The 24509-nt window shown below is 44.2% G+C and overlaps 1 protein-coding gene across 4 annotated transcripts in view; it reads right to left on the bottom strand.

The window, feature by feature from the left end:
- pcdh15b (protocadherin-related 15b) overlaps positions 1 to 24509 on the bottom strand; it is a 139680-nt gene that overhangs the window by 21215 nt on the left and 93956 nt on the right. For all 4 annotated transcript variants that reach the window (XR_013130091.1, XR_013130092.1, XM_077000628.1 and 1 more), the window contains 5 exons: positions 23266 to 23382; positions 14634 to 14774; positions 14338 to 14450; positions 1835 to 1944; positions 512 to 652 (listed from right to left, as the gene is read on the bottom strand). Coding sequence is in view for 2 of the 4 variants with exons in the window: in XM_077000628.1 (XP_076856743.1) it covers positions 512 to 652; positions 1835 to 1944; positions 14338 to 14450; positions 14634 to 14774; positions 23266 to 23382 (622 nt within the window). In the remaining 2 variants the exon portion in view is untranslated. The remainder of the gene's footprint in view (positions 1 to 511; positions 653 to 1834; positions 1945 to 14337; positions 14451 to 14633; positions 14775 to 23265; positions 23383 to 24509) is intronic.

The following is a 24509-nucleotide window of genomic DNA, read 5'->3' as shown; positions in this document are numbered from 1 at the left end:
TCAGTTGCTGGGGCACTGAAGAGAAGTGCAGATCGATGGTGACTGCCGTCAGAAGACGTGGTGTCACAATTCACCAGCAGAGGTGCTATTTGAAGATTGTGCAGTTTTCATCTCATGAGATCTAACAACCGATGATCAAAACAATGAAAGAAAGAAACCACAAAAATAAAAGAAACACCCTCACAGCTTGGACTTTTATCCAACTGGCATGAATGAGTTGAATCAATGCCTCCAGCAGCCTGAGAGCATTAGTTGAGATTTTCGTCTTCAGATGACGCGGCTCCTCTTGGTCAAATCCGTGTGAAGCATGAGAGCAAACAACTCACCGTCCCGCACGCAATGACAAATAATCCTCTTACAGTCATAACTCCGGCACACACTAACGCGACAGGACACTCCAATTAGTCGGACTGCCCGCTGAGCCCAATCCGAGGGCCCTGCTGGGGCTGCCGTGTTAATCCGGATTCTTCTGTTCGAGATGTGGAGCAGGACTCTACGCTGGCTGACTCACTTTTCGACGGTGCTCGCAGGTTGGAGGAGACCACTCGCATGGAGTCGGCCTCCACACGGAGCACGAAGCTGCAGTTGGTCTCGTAGTCCAGTGGCCTGGCGGTGGTAATCAGACCCGTCTGGTTGTCCAGGGCGAACTCGCCTGTGGGGAAAACGGGGAAGAGGCGCATGAACAAAACAGTCCATGTTGGCGCTGTCGGGCCTGAGCACTCGGCTCGGTTCTACAGCACGTTGCCAATCCAATGAAACGGGCCTTGGCGCAAACCCAAAGGTCTGACACAAGCTCTAACTGAGCTAAGAATAAATGAATGGAACCAGGAACCAGATCTCACCGGCTAATATGTGCAGTGCTAACCGCACCCAAGTACATTTCATTAAGAATTAGGAATATTAATGGTATTCAGTGTCATTAACTAAACTGTCATTTAGTCCCAGACAAATAAGTATTTTATTTTTTTCTGGGACTAAAAGCCCTCTGCACTGCTTTGGGTAAAATTAGAAAGCTCATTAGTGCTCATGAAGGATTATTCCTGCTTAGATGATGTCAAACACCTTGGATTCAGCAATTTTGAAGGCTGATGCTGATTACCTTATGCTGAAGCTTTTATGCTTTCTAATGAAAACAGCACTTTGATTACCTGTGTTTTCTGATTTCCCCCTGATGAGAAAGAATCAAAACCAATTCCTTTTTGTTTCTGAAAGGCTCCAGATGCATTCAAATGCAACTTCCAATATGGCAGGCAATTTCATCGGAGCACACTCAGAACATGAGGTTTAATCATACTGGTGACGTGTCACTTTCTGTCTGCATCTCTCCTCTCTCTCTCCCTCTCCCCCTTCTTTCTATCTCTCTCCTATCTTTCCCTTTCCCCATTCTCTCTGTCTCTCTCCTCACTCTATCCCTCTCCCCCTTCTCTCAGTCTCCCTCTTCTGTCTCTCCATCTCCGCCTTCTTTCTTTCTCTGTCGTCTGTACTGTCTTCCCTATTCTGTCTCTCTCTCTCTCTCCTCTGTTCTCTCTCTTTCCTGACAAAAGTATAACAAATCTTATTCTGTGATCTTAATCAAACTTAAAAATAACTTATTCAGCAAGTAAATGAGATGTCACTAGATTATAACCTGCGAAGGTAAGGACTGTACAGTATGGGATTGTTGCATTTTTGTGGCTACTAAGCCCAGACACTTGTGCAGAACCGGCAGTGCCAAGGTTAGGAGCAACGGGCATTTCCTGTTCTGCAGACTGCTAATGCTGAGGTAACGCCACCCAGGGTGGGGAGGAGCTGAGCTAGACGCGCTTTGCATCGCCACGGCGATGTGCCCACCCACCTCCTTCGTTGCCCTCGATGATGGAGTAGACGATGCTTTGATTTATGGCAGCCGCCAGAATCACTCCCACCACCCTTCCCACGGGAGCGTTCTCACTGACGGGTGGAAACCTGCGTGCGCACACACACACACACACACACACACACACACACACACACACACACACACACACACACACACACACACACACACACACACACACACACACAGGCACCACACACACAGAGGGAGTGTAAATGAAGAATCAGCCCATGTCTCTTATAGAGATTGAGAACTGAAATGATTTGGAATGCTAATGAGAAGATGAGGAGGACTGTATTGTTTCCTGTGGTAACAGTCCTGACCCTGTCTTATACTCCATTCTCAGTGCAGTCGAAACCCTGCCTCCAGTCTCAATGCAGTCTGAGATCGCAATGCATCTGAGAATGCATACTTAACCATTTGTCTTATTGTGTATCTTGGTTACATGCCTTCTACCGAGACAATTCCATAAAAGCAACTAGAAGATTGCCAGTAGGTGTGCCGATACCACGGATGGGAGGGACCGTGACTGCTTGGCCTAGAAATAGAACTATAAATATGGACTTCTACTAGCTGGGCCGCCCAATGGAGGAGATTCCCTTTTGAGTTTTGGTCCTCCCAAGATTTCTTCCTAATTCTCACCTAGGGAGTTTTTCCTTGCCACTGTCACCCCTGGCTTGCTCATGAGGGATCTGGACCCATTCACTTGTAAAGATGCTTTGTGACAACATGTGTTGTAAAAAGCACTATATAAATAAATGTGACTTTGACTTGTCTCCAGTCTCAGTGCAGTCCTAACCCTGTCTTGCACAAGGATGAACCCCAGTACCCTGGTCCACAGCTGGCGGGGAGCCAACTGCCCATCGCCAGACTGCCTGATCATTTCCCACATGCCATTCTGGATCTGGATCATGACTCCATTTCGTTTTATGAATCCGACTCAATTAATTTGGGCTGCAATGGCTCCCTCAGGTTCACGTTTATGGAAAGTAAAAGAAAAAAAAACACAAGTAATTAATCAGCTAGCACAGTTAAAAGAATCTCTGGAGCGCTCTCTGGACTGGAAGCATCCAAATGCCAGCAGGGGCCTAGTGAAGTGTGTTCATGGAGCACAATTCTGTCTGCTTCTGGGATATAGCAGCAGCACTACTGTACGGGAGGCCTTATTAGAGACAGAGACCGGCTCAGACAAACAGCTGTCACAGGAAGTTGTCACTACTGCTGTAAAAATGGTTGCGTGTCACAGACGTATGGCTCCGAGTTAGGTGGCTTTTGAGCGCATTGGAGGACAAATACACTATAAAAGACAAATAATACACAGGAATAAATGTAATGGAGTGTTTAGGTGCTTGTGGAGAAAGTGTAACACTGTGGATTTGAAGAGATACAAAGTCACAGAAAAGTAATACAAAAGAGTGTGTGTGTGTGTGTGTGTGTGTGTGTGTGTGTGTGTGTGTGTGTGTGTGTGTGTGTGTGTGTGTATGTGTGTGTGTGTGTGTGTGTGTACTGTTTGTAGGTTTCATCACCCACATAAACCACAATCCATTACTGCACAAATACTGTGGATACTGTAGACATACATTCATACTGAAACTGCCTCTTTACCACAATTGCTTGTACTGATAGTCTGAACACCTGTCTGTAGAACACACTGCCTGCAGAAATACAGCCATATACTGATATATTCAGAATATGAATAGTTGTCCCTTAAATGGGTTCTGAAAGGACATTGGGCTGTTTCTGTTTTGTGGGTTTAAGGATACTGACGCTGGCTCCCGGTGGTTATGGACAGTCACAGAACCCCCATGATTCCTGCTTTTATCATGTCTGGCAATAAGTCTTCCTGGCCAGGATTTATAAGAAATGTATTGTTTAAAATTCTGTAATTCTGGAGGCAGCATCTGCTTTAACCCTGGGTCCAGGACCGCTGGTGGAATGCTAAGCCTTTAGCTAGTATCGTGCTGCCAAACAGCAAACAAAACTACTTAAGCTCTTTGAGTGATCCAGTGAAGCATTCCATTAAATGGTTAAAGTCTGAGGCGTTAACTCTTCTGTTACCAGCTCATTCATGAAAAACAACTTTATGAATCACTACTAGGTACACATTTTCAAGATGTGTTTACTCTTCACAGCTGATCAAACTTTATCCCACTTTTCCCCACTTTATCGTCTTGCATTGTTGTGTTTTTAACATTCTAATTTGTAGCTTCCTTTTCAGTGCTGAATTACAGCACTTAGCACACAACATAAAAAAAAAACTAGCACACAACAAAAACAAGCACTGGACTAACTGAGCACACACCCTTTTTACGTGAAAGAGTTCTTCACTTCACGGTAGCTTTAAACGCTCCAGCAGCAGATTAAGCGCTGACCTTTTCAGATTGTTTGCGATCAGTGCTGTTGGTAACCAGGAGGCGTATTGTGCTTGTCCTTTCCGAACAAGAGGTAAAGGGCAAACTTCATCGTGGTTAACCTGTTGGGGTAACAGTGGGAGATGCAGCCTCAGGATGGGCAGGTCAAATTTATCTCTCCTCTGGCAGCATGTATTGATAACCAAGAGCATCATGCATTATGCAGGATATCTAGGGTTCTGTAGGAGAGACTCTCACACAGCAGATTTACAAGTCCGATTTTCTGAGATTAACACTCCAGCCTGGCAAGTGCAGCACTTTGCAGCTCATGGACAAAGTTGCACAATCAAACCGCTACTGCAGTTTCACGCAATCAATTAGAAAATTGGCAGGTAGAATCAGGAATGGTGAGTAGGCCTGGGGGGTGACATGGCCTGAAGATGATGGAAACAGTGTCCATACGACACTCAGTGCATGATTAACTCCACTTGAAAGATTTGCCAGATATGAACAGGCCGTTGTTCCTGCAGTCGAGAGCATTAACCTCATTTACATATACAGCACTCATTTAGATGTTTACCAGTCATTCTAGTGAGTGTCCTACAACAAAATAAGATAATTTATGAAAGATAAATTATTTAAACCCTTATGAATATTTCATGAGCAGCCCTTTTGAGTGCTGCAGACAAAACAAAATAAGAATGCAGAGGTTTGATTGTGATGCAGTTTGATTGGATTAAAGAAAACAGAAGCCATTGAGATGATTAACTGGCACTACGTTTATGATTCACGCGTGTACCCTTCAGCACTCATAGGGGTGTCCAATCATCAAAGCAATCGAAGCCAAACAGCCACATCACTCCGATCGACTCAAGCAATTATAAACAACAGGCAGCGTGGAGCCAAAGATAAAACATTAGAAGTCATAAACGATTACACTTCAAAGGATTATACAGCAGCTCTAAAGTTATTATTTAAGTTCCAGAGATAACAAAACAAACAAAGTTTGCACTGTTACTATGCATTAAAGCAATCTCATAATAAAGGAAGGATTTTGTTAAGTACAAACCCGTATGAACACCTGGGAACACTAGGTTTGCAGGTGTGCAATTTTAAAGACAAACAGTGATAGGGCATAGCTATTATTAATCAGATTTACTGAACCAATGTATCTGATGCTTGGCTCTGTTGTTGTGATACTAGCTGGTAAGGCTGAAGTAACTTAAGGGACTGGCCGAGTTCATTTTAATTCAAACATTTAATTTACCTAGGTATGTTTGATTAAATTGCTAAAATGATGTCTTTTGATCTCATGTCCAGAACTCTTCAGAATGAACTTTGCAACAACCCTGCTGGGGAATCTTTTTAGTAGCCTTTTGTGGGTACTGCTCTTTAACACCAATAAGCTGCTCTTACTAGCAGCCAATCATGTGACTGCAGCAGGGTCTATAAAGCCATGGTGCTCATCTCCAGTCTTGGAGATTTACCACCTCGAGGAGTTCAGATCCAACCCCAATCCAGCATTGTTGACCCAGTTAATCAAAGCATGCAGCACCATCAGGATTTGAGAACCAGGTGTGTTGGAGGAATACTTTGCAGGGCAATACATATCCAGGACTGGAGTTCAGATGTGAAGTGATCGTTTGTGGTGGTTCCAGCATCTCAGAGACAGCTGCTGACCCAGGGATTTCATGTCCTGGAGCTTACAGACAATAATAATGGGAGGAAGAAATGAACAGTGAGAAGTGGTTCTATAGCTGAAAAGGCTTTGCTGATGAGAGCAGTCAGATGAGACTAGCAAGGCCCATTCAAGCTAACAGGCCACAAAAACTCAAATAACAGCCCTGTATGGCAGTAAAACTCCCACAACACACAGCACATCAAACCTTGGGTCTTGTATCAAAGGTACAGGCCACCTCTGCCGATGTTATGATGTGGGGAATAATTTTTGGCACCAAGCAGAAGTGTATTTGAGCACTGGCTCTGAGCATGCAGACCCCCTCATGGCCCCCCAGCTCTTTGTCAAACAGACACATCCTGCTGAATAATGCACCATGTTGCACAAACATGCAGCCAAACTGGTTCCACCAAACAAGGCCATGATTTGCGTTTACAGCAATGGCCTTCATAGCCCCCCAGGTCTCATTCCAATGGACCCCCACTGCATGAGATGGCCCACATTTGAGTCATTAAACCACCATTTCCTGATTTTATAGCACAATTTCAGCAAAACCAAATTGACTAGAATGAATAAAATGAACTATAAAATTACATATACACTGTGTGACCTGTAATCGCTTTTCTACAGTTAAGTGAAGTTGCTAGTCTTCTTTAGTCTTCTTTCAAATGTAATATTTCTACTCCTCTAATATTTTCAACAGGTCTACTGTATGAAATGAGCTCATCTGTCCAGTTCAAAGTGTGTTTTTGATGTCTAAAGTCAAGCTGTATAAAACCCATGCACGCCACACAAGGCCTCCTTGCCTCAGTAACCTCGGTAAATATTGCATCAGGGACGTCTACTTTATCATTCCCTTCCAAACCTGCAGCTCCATCTCCACTCACTTTATGTAGGAACTGATTTTTTGTCAAGAATTTTCACTAAGCATATCCAGTCAGCGCTGCCTCTATGGTCTATGGTCTGCCTCACCTACAACACCCTGAAATCCAGTGCTTGCCACCTCATTGCATTTGCACATGTGAGGCCAGTGTTCAGGAAGTGGTGCATGAGGCTTGGGTCCAGTGGAGCTCACACCTCCTAACTCCACTCATCTCCGAGGCTGCCACCAGGGTGCCAGCTGGGGCGGCCCACACATTAGCTGGGGTTTGCACTTGCTAACAAGTCACATTGCACTAATGATGTTTGTTTTCCTGACCCTTTACTGCTAGCCCCTCTCTGAAGGGCTGCACAGTAATCCTGCAGATTGTGTGGAGGGGGCCTCGTTACCTCCATCAGCCTGTGGAGGGGGGGGGGGGGACCAGCAGCAGGAGCAGTCATGACGCAGCTAATTGGATCCTGGCATGCAGCATAGGAGCAGGCGGGTGACATTTTCAGCAGCACACCCACTTTGTTTCGTCTGCAACCCAGCAAAAGAGGCGGGCAGCACCAGGGAGGTTGTGAAGGTGGTAATCAGCCACTGCTGGACTCCACTCAACCCATCGCTGGTGCTCTCACTGTGCATTTACACTGTTCTGGTGTGGCTCGCAAAATCTCCCCTCCATTATCTATGGGACTGCCTCAGAGTCCTCCACATAATTCATGATATCGGTGTCACTGCAAAAAGTTATGTGGCCACCAAACAAGTTTCTTAAAAATATTTTACATCACTAAAGTCTGGCAAATGAGCAACAATATATTAATATAATTTACATTTTTATGATAAAACATTTTGACCATTGGGGCTAAGAGATACAATAGGGACAGGGTTGAGGCACATGGAGATAGGGTAGGGATGTTGGTAGGGATGTCAGGGTGGGTTGCTGGTGGGGATGTCAGGGTGGGTTGCTGGTATGGATGTCAGGGTTGGTTGCAGGTAGGGATGTCAAGGTTTGTTGTTGGTAGGGATGTCAGGGCTGGTTGCTGGTGGGGATGTCAGGGTGAGTTGTTGGTAGGGATGTCAGGGTGGGGTTGGTTGCTGGTGGGTATGTCAGGGTGGGTTGCTGGTGGGGATGTCAGGGTTGGTTGCTGGTAGGGATGTCAGGATTGGTCAAATGATGGAGAGACTAATTTGTGTGTAGCTCTGTAGTCTAGACCTCTCTTAAGGTTTGCACTGACACTGTTGAGTAAAAATATAGTTTTTTTGTTTTCATTAGGAGGCTATATTGCATGATAGCAGAAATACTTTACTGTCTTTTGAACAAAATCCTGCTGGTATGTCACATCCAATATTGACCAAAAGAACCAAAATAGACCCACAACATATTTTTGTTTTTTTCTTTATGACTTACTACTGTGCCCCCAGCTGGCCTTTAGGCTGTATGTGACAACACCCAACTCTCAATGTTGGTGTGGTCCACCGTTCAGAAGAATCTTTTTTTTTTAAGAAAAGGATATTTGTTTCAAAGTAGGCAGGCTTAAGTGATGGACCTTTACCCAAAAACCAATTTCGGTCCAGAGATTTTGGAGTGCAGTTCTGCAGAAAGCAGCACTCTGCAGAACCAACATCAGCTCACGATCAAAGGCGATTGGGGTTATATTCTCCTTGGGCTTTTGTTTGTTTTTCTGCATCATTCCTAAGACTCTGGATTTTCCATCCACGTCTAGGAATATTGCAAAAATCAATAAATAAAATAAAAAAAGATGTTATGCTTGGATGAGATGCTTGGACATCAGAATGTCAAAAACAAGTGTGAAAATATTTAATTTTCTTGAATAAGGCAAAAAAAATGATGATTCTGTTCCACCTAAATATGAACTACACCGCTCTGCTAAGAGCAAACACAAGGTAAAAGGTTGAATCATGCAGCTTGTTCCTACTTCCCATTCACAAATCAACGACTGGCAGGTACTTCCAGAATTTTAACTGTGACCACTATACATTATCATGAGGGTTTTCCACATTACTTTATTTGATGAGCACATGCATCCATTGATATTTTTATCTGCCACCATTTTAGATTAGCATGTAACATTTGTGGAAACTCAGCCTCTGAGATGATCTCTTGCTAACAAACTGTAACTGTAGTTCATTAGCAGTTGTATGTTGCTCTGTTTCGTGGAGCAATACTGAGCAAATCTTGCATAATTCATCCAAACATGAAGCACTACAAGTCACAGCACAATAAGACCCCTTTGGGTTTTGTGCTCAATATGTGGTTAGTTCCTCAATCCCTTTATATACATACCTGCTGTGCTACACAATCTCATTATCTAAGTACACAAACAACAAGGAAGCACAAGATACACAATACTGCCCATTAAAAAGTAGTATAGCAATAGACAAGGGCCTCTGGGGCTTTTCGATCTGACTGGACACTTGGTTGCAAGAAGATTGCTTTTCCTGATATTCCTTGTTTTCAGGGTTGAGCACCTACATTCATCACGGCTTGCCTCGGAAGATAAAGTTTATTGCATGTATATTCATGCCCCGGGAGTTGGGGAATTTCTGGGCTTGAGAAGACGTATGCTAGCATCGTAACCAAAAAAATTAAACCATGATTGTTGTGAATGGCAAAACCTGAAGTTGCAAGGTGTTCAGATGGTTGAAGTGACTGGCCTTCATTAAGGGTTAGGTTGATCCTCACTGGAAACAGTCAGACAGCAGGCTAACATAACATGCGAACTGTCACCAGCAAAATCCTTTCATGGTATTAAAATTACTTTCACTTTGTAATCCATTATACAATTGCTATGAATTGTAATTACAGAGATGAGTATGCTTGGCTATCAAACTGGGTTGCGCATTGTCTTTCATTTAAATGAGACTGCTGTTGCTATCTATCACTACGTATCATGAAAAAGGTAGAAGATGTGCCAAAAGGCTCCTAAATAATGCAGTCGGCAAAATAGCCCATAAACACACACGCAGGATATCCAACAGGGGGTTTTGCTTTCAGACTACCATGACAGCATAGTGCAAAAACACTAGCATACAAGGGCCTAAAGTCAATTTCAAACAATCAGTCCTAATAATGGGATTCATCCATGTAGGGGCCTTAATCCACACATCAAGGCTTGCATGGTGTGTAATCCAGGCACAGGTAATTCAACTCTATGCAGTCCTAAGTGTGTATGTCTGCCTAATGTGAACCCATACTCCCATTACGTTCAAGTTTCCAGGTGACTCAGCACAGGTGCCTGGATGCCTGCTGCTTCTTTTGATCATCTCGAACATCTTTAACCACGGTTATTTCCATGCACACACACACACACACACACGCACACACAGACACACATGCACAGACACAAGCATACACACAATTATTATTGTGCAAAAGTGGAAAAAATAAAGAAAACGCTTTCTCTAAGAATTCTAAAAATGCTAAGAAGTGTGAATAGTTTATTTTTGTCAACTAACAAAATGCCAATTGAATGAACAAAAAAGTGAATGAACAAAACACTAAATCAAATCAAACGTTTGGTTATTAATGTCACTGGCTGTATGTTTGGCGTTGTTGACCTGCTGTCGAATAAATCTGGAGCTAATCAGGCACCTCCCTGATGATATTGTTTGATAATGATCTGCCTATATTTCTCAGTAATGAGGAAATCATTAATCCTGACCAAAACCCCAATTCCATTTGCTGCAATGCAATCCCAAACTTGCAGGGAACCTTTACCGTGCTTCACTGCTGAACCTCCACCATGCTTCACTGCTGAACCTTCACCGTGCTTCACTATTGAACCTCCACCCTGCTTCACTGCTGAACCTCCACCATGCTTCACTATTGAACCGCCACCACGCTTCACTGTTGAACCTCCACCATGCTTCACTGTTGAACCTTCACTGTGCTTCACTGTTGAACCTCCACCATGCTTCACTATTGAACCTCCACCGCGCTTCACTGTTGAACCTCCACCATGCTTCACTGTTGAACCTCCACCACGTTTCACTGTTGAACCTCCACCATGCTTTACTATTGAAACTCCACCATGCTTTACTATTGAACCTTCACCGTGCTTCACTGTTGAACCTCCACCATGCTTTACTGTTAAACCTCCACCATGTTTCACTGTTAAACCTCCACCATGTTTCACTGTTGAACCTCCACCGTGCTTCACTGTTGAACCTCCATCATGCTTCATTGTTGAACCTTCACTGCGCTTCACTGTTGCTTGCAGACACTCATTATTGCACCGCTCTCCAGCCCTTTGGCAAACAAACTGCCTTTAGTTACAAGTTCTGATTCATCACTCCAGAACACTTGTTGCCATTGTTCTGCACCCCAGTTCTTTTTTCCTTGTATCGTATTTTTCAGTTGTATTGTAAAACTTGGCTTGTACAAGTGAACTGTGACATGTCTGCCTGGTATGCAAAACGCTGCAGAGCATGACTCCACATCCCAGAATCCCCAGGAATCCATTATGTCAGATTGTCCTCCCCTGCATACTGAGGGGACTTGCCCGTTTCTTATCCGAAAGCACATTATTTTGTTTACTATTCTGTTGCAAATTTTTGTCACTTAATTTTCTTGTGTTTACTGAGCATTTTCTTATGTCTTCCTGTGTATTGACTTTATTGCTTACCTTTCTGGGTTTGTTATTTGAGACTCGTCCTCTGGATTTTGATGACTTGTGTTTCTCCCTTTTGTCATTCTGGTTTGTGATTCTTTTATGGTCTTTTCTATTATGGCTGTAGGTCTCTTTTGGCTTACTGTCTGCACTTCTATAATAAAAAATAACTGTTCCTATAACTGTTAGCTATTCCTCAGGTATCTGACCATTCGCAACGCATAAAATTTTTTCAACCATCCATTCTTCCAGAAGCAGAAACTTTCACTGAAACTAAGAGGCCAAGCCCAGCTCCTGAAAAACAACCCCACACCATAATCCCCCCTCCACCAAACTTTACACTTGGCACAATGCAGTCAGACAAGTACCGTTCTCCTAGCAACCGCCAAACCCAGACTCATCCATCAGATTGCCAGATGGAGAAGCACGATTCTGTCACTCCAGAGAATGCATCTCCACTGCTCTAGAGTCCAGTGGCAGTGTACTTTACACCACTACATCCGATGCTTTGCATTGCATTTGCTGATAGATGGCTTGGATGCAGCTGCTCGACCATGGAAACCCATTCCATGAAGCTCTCTGCGCACTGTTCTTGAGCTACTCTGAAGGCTACATGAAGTTTGTATGTCTGTAGTGATTGATTCTGCAGAAAGTTGGCGACCTCTTTGCACTATGTGCTTCAGCATCTGCTGACCCTGCTCTGTTAGATTACGTGGCCTACCACTTCATGGCTGAGTTACTGTAGTTCCCAAACACTTTAATATAAGTGTTTATATATTTCACCATTTTCATATAATACAGGTGACTGTGGAATATATAGGAGTGAGGAAATGTTTCGACTGGATTGCACAGGTGGCATCCTATCACAGTTCCACACAGGAATTCACTGAGCTCCTGAGAGCAACCCATTCTTTCATGAATGTTTGTAAAAACAGTCTGCATGCCTAGGTGCTTAATTTTGTACACCTGTGGCCATGGAAGTGATTGAAACACCTGACTGATCATTTGGATTTGTGAACTGTAACATATGACCCCTCCTCTTCTGTCAATCGTAGCCCCATCTATTTGTTTTCTGTGTTTTCCTTCCATGTGCATTTTTTACTCGTAGTTTCCATGACCCTGTTCAACCCCTCATTTCATGTCATTAGTTACACCAGCATTCAATTTAGTTTCCTTATTTGCTGGTCATTGTTTTCCATGAATTTATGCTTCGGAAATCATTTGTTATGTTATGCTTTGGCGTTCGTACCTTGGTCATTCCTGAGTGTTATTCCTAGTCTATGTTTGTGTTAATATGATGTTTTGTCATCCCCGCTTTAACAGGTTTGTTTAATTCTTTAGAAGTTTGTTCCCTATTTAGCTTGTGTCCTGGCTGTTTTCTCGAGTAGTTTGTATCTTTTTACACCTTGTATCTTTTTATGTGGTTTTGTCATGCGTTCAAAGTTCGTTGAAGTTTGATCTCTGGTTTTGTTTAAGTAATCTACTGTTGGTATTTACTTTGTCTACTGTTAAGTAATCATGCCCCGTCGTGGTCGTAAGTTCAGCAGGTCTAGTGTGTTTGTCGGTTGTTTGTCCCTCACTTGCACCTCCGAGAGGACTTCTCCATGTATAATACATGAAACGGAGTCCAAGAAGTGGTCAGATCCAAGGATGTTGTGATATATCAGTATTAGCAAGGACATATATATATATATATATATATATATATATATATATATATATATATATGCTATATATTATGTATGCTAAATGCCGTAAATGTAAATGTAAATGCTATATATTATATAGTGTGTAAACAAATGGATGTCAGCATGTGGCTAAGGTGAAGAGATATGTAAAGGCTATGGAGAATGCTTTCTTTAGCTTCTTTTAAATGGCTAATGGCCATTTAGGAAGCTACTACCAGAACATATAGTGTTATTTGCCCTGGAGGCCAAGCCAATTAAATTGCTTACCACTCATGTCATATATATTAAACATTTAATTTAATAAAGTAGTGATAATATAGTCAAAGAGAGTGCACCCTGCCCTTAAAAACACAATACTTGGAGGCACTGACAAGCTGTACCTTAGAGCTTTGATACATATTCATAAACTGTATGATTAAAGTTTTACTGCCAATTTTTCCCTCACCTTGACTTCTTTTAAGTACCTGGCCAGCTCCCTAAAGCAGATATAATCACAGTGAGTATGAAAATAGGAATATGCTATAAAACCAACAAACCAGAAGCTTCTGGTCCAGAGTACAATGCCATCTTTGGTTTTTATATGTACTGACATGTAGACATGCACTAATCTTTCTGTACACCTGCTGTTGTGATATGTGCTATTGTTTTCTGACTAGGGCTGTCATTATGGCACCGGCACTGAATTACTAGTATTGGGTTATTTGCTATTATGCTATCAACATGATATCCATATAAATTTTTTTTTATCACAGTATCATCGCTAATACTGATAAATCACGACATCCTTGGATCTGACCACTTCTTGGACATGGCAGGTACTTTTCTTATTCAGAATATTTGTTAAATACATGCTTGATATACCACATATTATTTTGGAACTTCAGTTTTATAATTCCATTGGGATCAACAAAGCATAAAATTGTGTAACCTATTATTGGGAGGAATTTGGTCTTTAACAACTGAGGTCAACTGTGCTCATGAATATGGGTCTCATTTTCAAGTTTTGTTCTACTTACAATTAAGTCTACCATGGTACTTCTACACAACTGAGCAACTTGATAAGCTGAATCCAGAAATGGACAGACATATTACGTTCATAATAAGTAAATGTAACACGCAAATTGGATGATATTTTACTCAGGTTGTTCATCGCTGTTCATTTCAGTTTCTTTTGTCCTAGAAGGTTTATTTAATGAAGATATTGTGACATTACCAGGAAGGATTACTGGTACTTCCTGTTTGATGAGGAAGCTGTGAGGGGCGTGGCCTTACCTGTACTCTTCCAGGGTGAAGACAGGAATAACCGACGGCTGTAAGACGGTCATTTCCACCAGGGTCTTATTGGACTTCATCGGCTCCCCGTCGTCATAAGCGATAACCACCAACTAGGGCAAGGATGAGAGAAAATCAATTTCACTGCAAAACCAGTTGGCAGAAGGAAATAATGCAGGCAATAAGACAATTCTTCAGAGACCACGAAAACCGGATATCACACTTGGTGTGGAAGGAGTGAGATGCGTAAAAAGCTTATCCTCCTGTAACACGCTGGGGCCCAGGTTTGCACTCACGCTGAATTTGGTGTTAGGCTCCTCGTTGAGGTTGACCCTGGTGAGGACGTTGCCTGTGTCCTTCTCCACATCGAAGATGGTGGCGCTGTAGGGAAACTGCGTTGTGTCCACACGGTAGTGCATCCGGCTGGCCGCGGTGCCCTGGCGGGAGGGGAGAGCAGAGCTGAGCTGCAGGGTTGGCAAAGTGGCCTCACGCACCACAAACCAACGGTGAGCAGACCTGTGAATGCTGGGCTGCTCTTTCTACACGTTTATGCATCACAGGTGGTTATCTGAGGTGTTCAGTCATTACTCACTGATCCACTGTAAGTGTTTGGACAAGACAACATTTGAACTGACATGCTGAGCACTCTCAGCCCAAGAAACTGAGTTGAATGAGATATTCAGTAAATTCAGATATTCAGACCTACACTCCCTGGGGGCAGACCACACACACACACACACACACACACACACACACACACACACACACACACATGTGCATATACACACACACATAAGTGCACATATTTGCACATACACACATGCACACACATTCATACACACCCATTCACACAAAACGCAAACCCACATGCAAGACGACACCACTAACAGTTACAGCAGTATTATTGTGGACTGGGATGATATTGTAAAAGTCTCACTGCCTAGTGCCTAATTACAGAGTGCTCGAGGTGAGGGAGGAACAGTGTGAGGATTAAGAGGCTGTAATTCAGTCTCCACTCACTGCCCCCTGCAAGGGAAAGACCTCGACATCCCTTCCATTGGTATTCATTCATCACCGTGATCTGCACCTTGTAGATTCTGATTAACATCAAATCTCATTCTGTCGCCACTTTAATATGTCACATCTTTCCAGTTTAGAAATACACATACATGATTGCAGACATAATTATGTCACAAAAAGGACTAAAGATTTAAATTGCATAGGGCACAAAAGAAACTTGTTAAAATTATTTGATTTATTTACATTTTACTTTATCATAACTGAAGTAAGATTATGAATTGATATTAAAAGCATTGACATTGGATGCCAGTGTGAAGAGCCAGCCGGCAGATGTGCTGATGAAGAGAGGGAGAGTGAGGGAGTGTGGAGGAGGGTGAGAGAGAGTGAGAGAGAGTGGAGGAGGGTGAGAGAGAGTGAGGGAGTGTGGAGGAGGGTGAGGGAGAGTGAGGAAGTGTGGAGGAGGGTGAGAGAGAGTGAGAGAGAGTGGAGGAGGGTGAGGGAGAGTGAGGGAGTGTGGAGGAGGGTGAGAGAGAGTGAGAGAGAGTGGAGGAGGGTGAGGGAGAGTGAGGGAGTGTGGAGGAGGGTGAGAGAGAGTGAGAGAGAGTGGAGGAGGGTGAGGGAGAGTAAGGGAGTGTGGAGGAGGGTGAGGGAGAGTGAGGAAGTGTGGAGGAGGGTGAGAGAGAGTGAGAGAGAGTGGAGGAGGGTGAGGGAGAGTGAGGAAGTGTGGAGGAGGGTGAGGGAGAGTGAGGAAGTGTGGAGGAGGGTGAGAGAGAGTGAGAGAGAGTGGAGGAGGGTGAGGGAGAGTGAGGGAGTGTGGAGGAGGGTGAGAGAGAGTGAGAGAGAGTGGAGGAGGGTGAGGGAGTGTGGAGGAGGGTGAGGGAGAGTGAGGGAGTGTGGAGGAGGGTGAGAGAGAGTGAGAGAGAGTGGAGGAGGGTGAGAGAGAGTGAGAGAGAGTGGAGGAGGGTGAGGGAGAGTGAGGGAGTGTGGAGAAGGGTGAGGGAGAGTGAGGGAGAGTGGAGAAGGGTGAGAGAGAGTGAGAGAGAGTGGAGGAGGGTGAGGGAGAGTGAGGGAGTGTGGAGGAGGGTGAGAGAGAGTGAGAGAGAGTGGAGGAGGGTGAGAGAGAGTGAGAGAGAGTGGAGGAGGGTGAGGGAGAGTGAGGGAGTGTGGAGAAGGGTGAGGGAGAGTGAGGGAGAGTGGAGAAGGGTGAGAGAGAGTGAGAGAGAGTGGAGGAGGGTGAGAGAGAGTGAGAGAGTGTGGAGGAGGGTGAGGGAGAGTGAGGGAGTGTGGAGAAGGGTGAGAGAGAGTGAGAGAGAGTGGAGGAGGGTGAGAGAGAGTGAGAGAGTGTGGAGGAGGGTGAGGGAGAGTGAGGGAGTGTGGAGAAGGGTGAGAGAGAGTGAGAGAGAGTGGAGGAGGGTGAGAGAGAGTGAGGGAGGGTAAGAAAGAGTGGAGGAGGGTGAGAGTGGGTGAGGGAGGGTAAGAGAGGGTGGAGGAGGGTGAGGGAGGGTGGAGGGTGGTGAGGAAGAGTGGAGGGTGGTGAGGGAGGGTGAGGGTGGAGAGGGAGGGTGAGGGCAGAGAGGGAGGGTGCACCCAACTGGGGATGTACTGATGGCAAGCTCATAAACACGGCTCCCACAAAACAAAATCGTTTGTGGATGGCGGACGCTGTAAAACCTGTTCAAAACACACAAATCAGCAATGTCACCACTTTTGTTACATATTTGTCCAAGCTACCATGAGACTCATGAAAAATGTTGCATCTATGGTAACTTGGACAGCCCAAAAAGAATCCATTCCTGGAAAGGCAACACCATAAGGGCTATCAGTCATATTTTATCACTGGAAGGGCAATTAAACAATTCAGAGCAGTCCAGCACAGGTCCAGCTGAGATTCTTGCTAAAAGTGAGCTGACTCCAGACTTTGGGCAGTACTGTACTTTTTACCACTGAGCTCTGAATGGACAGCCATATCTGCACAGAGCCTCTCCGGGGCAAAGCCCTTTCACGGGGCCAGGAGGTTTCTGTTAGGTTCTGATAGGTTCTGCTGTGTAGCGGAGGACTGGCGGCCTGCATGGTGGAAAGAGTGATGGAGGCTCAAAAAGGTGGAGCAGCCGAGTCTGAGTGAGGCAGAAAGGGAGGGTGTCCTCCACCAGCTGCTGTAGAATAACTACAACACACCAGGCCCACAGGAACCACACACACACACACACACACACACACACACACACACACACACACACACACACACACACACACACACACACACACACACACACACACACACACACACACACACACAAACTACACCTGTTTAATATAAATACCAGAGCAGGTACACATCCCTATGAAATTACAATGAGTGTACCCGTAGCGACACACACAGGGGACAGCACAATTCAAGCACTCCACAAGCAAGTTAGTAATTTACACAACTCAGTCCTGTTAGAAGTGGGGAAGTCTTTCCTCTTGGGTAAGATTATTTCATACCACTTCACTGAATGATTAGAGCCAAGCTGTTTATGGGTTTTTGTTAATTGCATATTATATTTGTCAAGATGGAAAATTAGAATAGTAATTGAACTCTTGCTACTAAAAGCCCAGCTGACTCTGATTACTTTGCTTTCATCAACAAATGTTAATTTCAACTTCAAAACACTACACAAATGACAAACCTCAGAATTAACAACAGGAAAAAATGTAGCTTTATGTAGTGGTATCTATTGGCACTCCAATATTCAGGAAGTCATGCAGGATGTGTGTAGAGACAGTGTCAAGACGTAAAATTTTTGGTAGGTCAAGTCATAAATGATTGTCTGTGTTTCCTGTCTGAGAAGACAAGCATGGGGGAATGTTAACATAGAGTGAGAGTGTAGTTCAGGACACTGTCACAGTCAGATGCTGAGACACAAAGCTCCTGCCATCACAGTCTCTTGTCCTCATTATAAAGAGAGGACATGTTCAGCATCTCTTTCCCAGTAAGACATCTAGGAAGGGGGTGGTGGTGAAAATCGAGAGAGGTTTTGGTCAGTCTTCCATGGTTCCTGGAGAACTGGGGAAATTGAATCTTGTGGGAGCATATTTCTTAGATATTGGTGCTCCAGTTATCCCATATTACAATTTGGCTGCAAAATCAGAGAAAATGTTATTGAATTCACATATTGATCTCCTTTACTTTGAACTCACTCCAAAAAACTCCTTGAACAGCTGAATTGCATATACAAATGAACAGCACCAGTCACAGGGGGGAATTAAACAGACTGAGCTGCTTCACTGTCCCTGTGATATGAGCAGGACTGGTGACTACGAGGGGGGGGTGTTTTAATGTCTCTTCTGGTTTTGGTTCACTTAATTATAAATGTGCTGCCAAATCTTACATAATTCAGACACACACAATCAAAGCTTCACAAATTACTTTCCTAATGATTAGACAGAATCTAAGCATTTTCAAAACATCTGCAAATGGAGGACAGAGAATATGGAGAAAGAGTATAAAGAGAGAAAGAGAGTGTATGAAGGGAGAGAAAGATTATGAAGAGAGAGTGTGTATGGAGAGAGAGAGAGTGTGTACGGAGAGAGAGAGTGAGTATGGAGAGAGAATATGGAGAGAGTGTATGGAGAGAGAGTACAGAGAGAATATGGATAGGGAGTATGGAGAGAGAGAGAGAGAGAGAGAGAGAAAAATGCATTATGAAGGTGGTGCCATTTCAATCAGATGTTCTAGCATTCCCACAACGTATGTTCCTGCCAGAAATGACAGTAAGAGGAGGCCCGTCCAACTCCTCTGTGCCAGTCTCCCTCGTGTGAAAGAACTGACAGCCAATAGCCAAAATTTGCAGCTAAATACTCCACGTCAAGACAATAACCACCTATAACCATAATAATCATAATAATAACCATCTACATGCCACTCTGAACACCCCCCCCCCCCCCCCCCCCCCCATCTCCAAAAGATCAGCAGCAGGAAACCAGCTGGCAAGCGCCATCACAGCTACCACGATCACAGGACGTGCAGAGCCCTTACGCAAGACCGGACTCCAGACCAGCAGAGAGGGCGGTGGGGCGGGACAGTGGGCATGTGGCCCCGGGGACCGACCGGCACACCCCATGTCTGTACAGCCTCAGCTCATGGTGAGTTATGGGGCCCCAGAGATAGATGACAAACGTGTCAGAGGAAGTGAGGGTGGTTGACAATGGCACAGGGAGGTCCCGTCTCCTTGTGCCTCTGAAAAGAACGTGCTCAGGAAACCCAGGAAAGAAAGGTGGGGCTGATGGAGGGGTGAAAGGCTCAGGCGTGGCAGCTACATCCCGTGGCGGGATGTCCTCGCGTAGGCAGTGAGGGGCCTAGTCACATGTTTGTGATAGCAATCAATGTGGGTGTGTGAGTTTTGTGCAGAGGTGTAGACAGAGCAGACAGTGACAGGAACACAGTGGGTACGTAAGATAGTGTGAGAGACAGAGTGATTCTGTGTACACAGAGTGAGGATAAATGTAAGACACACTTCAGGTCTGCTAGGGAAGGATGTGCAGTAGCAGGGTTGTCTGGTGTAGTCTGGTGTGTGCTCCAGGGCTCAGGCAACAGCTGGGCTGAAGACATGCTCTTGCTGCTTTGCAGAAGCCAGAGTATTCTCCTTTCACATTCTCCATCACAAGGTAATAACTCTGTGAGCCCTCATGATTGTGGGCACCTCCAGGCCACTCCCTTTAGTTATGCAATAGATAAGCCTGCTGGAGCCACATGCTAATCACTAGCACATGTGCTCTATATATATATATATATATATATATATATATATATATATATATATATATATATATATATGGATGTGTAATTTGATGTTTACATATTTAACCTGCATCTTGTATCTTGGTTACATGTTTCTACACAGACATTCAGCAGCTAGAGATGCTCTGATTTGCCAGTGATGGTGCTGCCAGTGGACGCACCAATGAGGCCCAACATCCACACTGGAGGGACTGTGACTGCCCGGCTTAGCAATAGAACTAGAAATATGGACTTCTACTAGCTGGGCCGCCCAGTGGAGGATGGGTTCGTGTTTGAGTCTTGGTCTTCACAAGGTTTCTTCCTAATCTCTGCCTAGGGAGTTTTTTTTGCCAGTGTCGCCTCTGGCTTGTTCATTAGGGATCTGTACTCATGTGATTGTAAAGCGGATTCGTGACAACATGTGTTGTAAAAAGTATGATATAAATAATATTGACTTGACACCCACACTCCACACACCTACACACATGCATCCCACACATACTCACACACGTACCCCCTACCAGAGGTGGAAAGTAACAAATTACATTTACTCACATTACTGTAATTGAGTACTTTTTATGAGTAATTTGTAATTTGTTTTTGAAATATGTAATTTTTACTTTTACTTGAGTACATTTTGAATCAAAAGTGGTGGTGGGTGGCGAGTGTAAGTTGTCGACGGGGGTGGCGAGTGTTTAAAATGAAGACAAATTAAGTATTATATCGCGATCGATTCTTAGTGTTGACCAATTCAAAAGTAGCCCAAAAAACCGCACCCCGCGACCCCAGAATTTTTACCTGCGGCTGGATTTTCAAACAAGCCCAATTTGGCGTGAAAACCACGAACCTGGCAACTCTGAACCTGTGAGTGTTTTAAATATTGGAATCCTGTGCGCATTTTGTTTTATTTTGAGATGTCGGATCCTGTGGTCATTTTATATTTTATTTTGAGTTGTGGCAACCTGTGGGCATTTTATTGTGAATAGTGGGATCCGGTGGGCACTGTATTTTGAATAGTTGGATCCTGTGAGCACTTACTTTTAAATTGTGGGATCCTATGAGCATTTTTTTATTTTTGATGTGGAATCCTGTGGGCATTTTATTGTGAGTACTGCTACATTTTAGTTTGATTTGTGGCATCTTGTGGGCACTTAATTTTGTGTGCATTTTGTTTTTTGAATAATTTGTAATTTAAATTTCCTTATTCTTATCATAGTGTTGTCCGTTGGACAATAGGACTGAAAATTGTTTGCACTTTATGGTACAGGTTGTGACTGTCCTTGTGCTGTGAGGAAGTATGTTCCTGAGCCCAGCTGATCTTTTTGCAAGTGTGGATGTGCACTTAAATACACTTTGAAATCGATTAAAACAACTTGTGCTGAATTTGGTTCATGATTCATCCATGCATTAAATAACTGAAAGTAACTAAGTAACTTTTACTCAAATTACATTTTAAATGAAGTATTTTTGTACTTTTACTCGAGTAAATTTTGAGATGGGTAATTTTACTTTTAGTCTGAGTAGTTACTTTTAGGCAAAGTAATGATACTTTTACTCAATTACAAATTTTCAGTACTCTTTCCACCTCTGCCCCTACACATTCCCCCACACACTTATACCCCCTCACACAAGCACATCCACACACTCCCCCCATATACATGCACACAAACACATGCACACACAGGCAAACTACAAGCAAAATTACAATCAACTAGGACATTGTCACACAACCTGGGCTAACAAACATTTCACTTCACCATAATTGTTGCAAGCACAATTTTAGTCCAAAATGAAACACTCATTTGAATGCTGAGAACCCCTGCATGCATGCTGTCTAACAGACCACTGGCAATTTTTCTTGGACAATACTGTTATCTCATATTTTCCCAGCAAGAGTGACTGCTAATCAGATTTAAGAATGAATTCTAAAAGGATAACTAATACATCGGGAGCTCTTGAACACTGCCTTCAAAAAACTTGATGTGGAATCAACTAAGACCCCATAAAGAAAAACACTTCTCTGTACAAGTGGAGGTGGCATTGTATTGACTTTTCCTGACATAAACCACACAAGGCATCATCAGAAACTTCTACCAGATCAAACGAGCTTCAGATAATGAATCTAGTGCTACCAAACTTTTAGTAACATCTAATAGTCTAACATTTCTGCAGCAGTCACAATCTCTTTCTCTTTCCTCTTCTGTGATGTGATGACAAAAATAAATATACACAGCATATTACTACTGAGCCATTTCTGCAGCGAAGTCAAGAGTAACAGCACTGACATCTTAATGCGACATAATTGACATAATGACAATGTGGTGTTACAGAGCAGACGGTCCTCACATAACCCTCAGATGGTGCAGTGAAATGTGAAAAGTACCATCCAGTTCCACGCAGCGGAGCACAAACAACAGGAAGTGGAATGCTAAACCATACCGAGTCAGAGTGATTTTGAGTCTGTCTGACTCATTCAGAGACATTTACTGCCAAGGTACACACCGAGGTACGCGTACTGCCTGATTGGCTGTCGAGGCTAGGTAAATGTCATTAGCGGGTGCGGGGGAGCTCGTAGCTGAGAAGGGCAATGATTTTCCACGGTGGGTGACATTCGCAGGTGTAACCGGAGCACCAGCACACTTTCCTGGGCTTGCACCTCCAGCAGTGACACGGATGACCCGTGCCACAGGACAGTGCGGTGAGACCCCCTGCAGAGACACTCTCCACATTCCAAGAGCGGGACAATATGGCTGGCTAATCCACACAGGGCCGCAAGAGGGATCAGGATTATGAGAGGTAGCAGGATTAAGAGAAGCAGTGGGATTAAGATGGAGCACCCAGATTATGACAGCTAAACACAGGTGGGAGACATGTGTGAAGTATGAGAGTTGGAGGGGATGTATAGTGTAATGTATTCAGCATTCACTTGAGCAGTATAAAAACTGTCATGACTGCCTAGGTGGGTAAATGGTATGCATCTTGCAAAAGCGATGAATACATATGAGCTTGATTTTGAGTTTTTTTCCATTCTACTAGAGATTGGGTGGCTGGGTGAAAAAAAAATGAAACTGTCAGTCTGGGAAGAGGACACACACACACACACACACACACACACACACACACACAGAGCAGCTGTCAGAGTCACTCACCGGGGTGTCCCAGTCCTCGGCTTGCACGGTGGTGACAACGGTCCCCTTGACTGCGTTAGGTGCCACCATGCCTGCATACATCGTCTGGCTGAACACGGGCGAGAAGTCGTTCATGTCCTTCACAAGTGGAATAGAAACAGTAAAACTGAGAGAAATCACACAACAGCAGCCAGACGGCATCACCAACAAGCCCCCCCCCCCCCCCCCCCCCCCCGGGGCTGGACCGCCACTCTCAGCCCGTTCCTAGGAGCACCGCGTTAGCTGCCACCTCTGCTGCACTAAACAAAAATGGCATTTACTCGATAGCAGTTCACGAACAGCGTCACGGATGTGACACGGTGCCTTGTGGCTGGGGGCTCCCTCAAAAAACAACAACAGATAATTACAGAAGGAAGAGTAAAAGCCAGTAGGAGTGTGATAAGAAGCGTCTCATAAAAAAAATTAATAAATAAACAAGAGGTGGAGGGATATATTGGAGGACACGGCTTTTCTCTATGAAGTTTTATTTGCAGGAGCTGTGCAGCGCAGGGCAGATGAGATGAATACTGATGGGGTCTGGGGTCTTACACCCTTCGTGAACATCGCTACGGCAACAGAGACAAAGGGGCCCGGCCCCTCGCCCCCAATATGGCGCATTTCCCCGAGTCCGAGGAGAGGCCACTGCGGTTCAGGGGGCCGCGTTCTGCCTCTCGTGCACCCAGTGAGTGCCCCTCCTACAGGAGCCAGGGTTTATTCAAGAATGTCCTTGGCATGAGGGCCCAACTAATAAACTGGACTTGTTTTCCTGTGCATGGAAAACAAAGTGGTCCTGAAGAAAGCACTTTGAAATGAAATTCTAGGTCAACTCTCTTCCGCATCTGTTGGCAGTGGTTGCAACCAGAAATTACCCATTCATGCCTTCTAAAAACGTACTTACACTAGTAGCGAGAAACAGTTCAAAACCTTGTGAGCCAGACTGTTTCAGTTCTTCCTGTGATGTTTTTCTGATCAAGTGCATGGCCTGAGGGTGTCATCACGTCTTCATCACTCCAATATTACGCAGGCTCCATGCATCAGGTAGCACATTTATTGCTTGCGCGAATTTGCACTTCCTAATTTTCCACAGCAACTAATTATCAATTAGCTGCACCGTGCAAAGAACGAAAATGAGTAAATAATCCTGGAACCCATCAGCAGGGACAATTAGCTGTTGGGATGAGACTGGGAGGGACGTAATATGGCCTCTGCCTCCTCACATGGCAAAG

The sequence above is a fragment of the Brachyhypopomus gauderio genome, chromosome 3 (assembly GCF_052324685.1).
Source record: "Brachyhypopomus gauderio isolate BG-103 chromosome 3, BGAUD_0.2, whole genome shotgun sequence".
Lineage (NCBI taxonomy): Eukaryota > Metazoa > Chordata > Actinopteri > Gymnotiformes > Hypopomidae > Brachyhypopomus > Brachyhypopomus gauderio.
The sequence above is the reverse complement of the archived record's forward strand: the minus strand, read 5'-3'. Positions and strand labels throughout refer to the sequence as shown.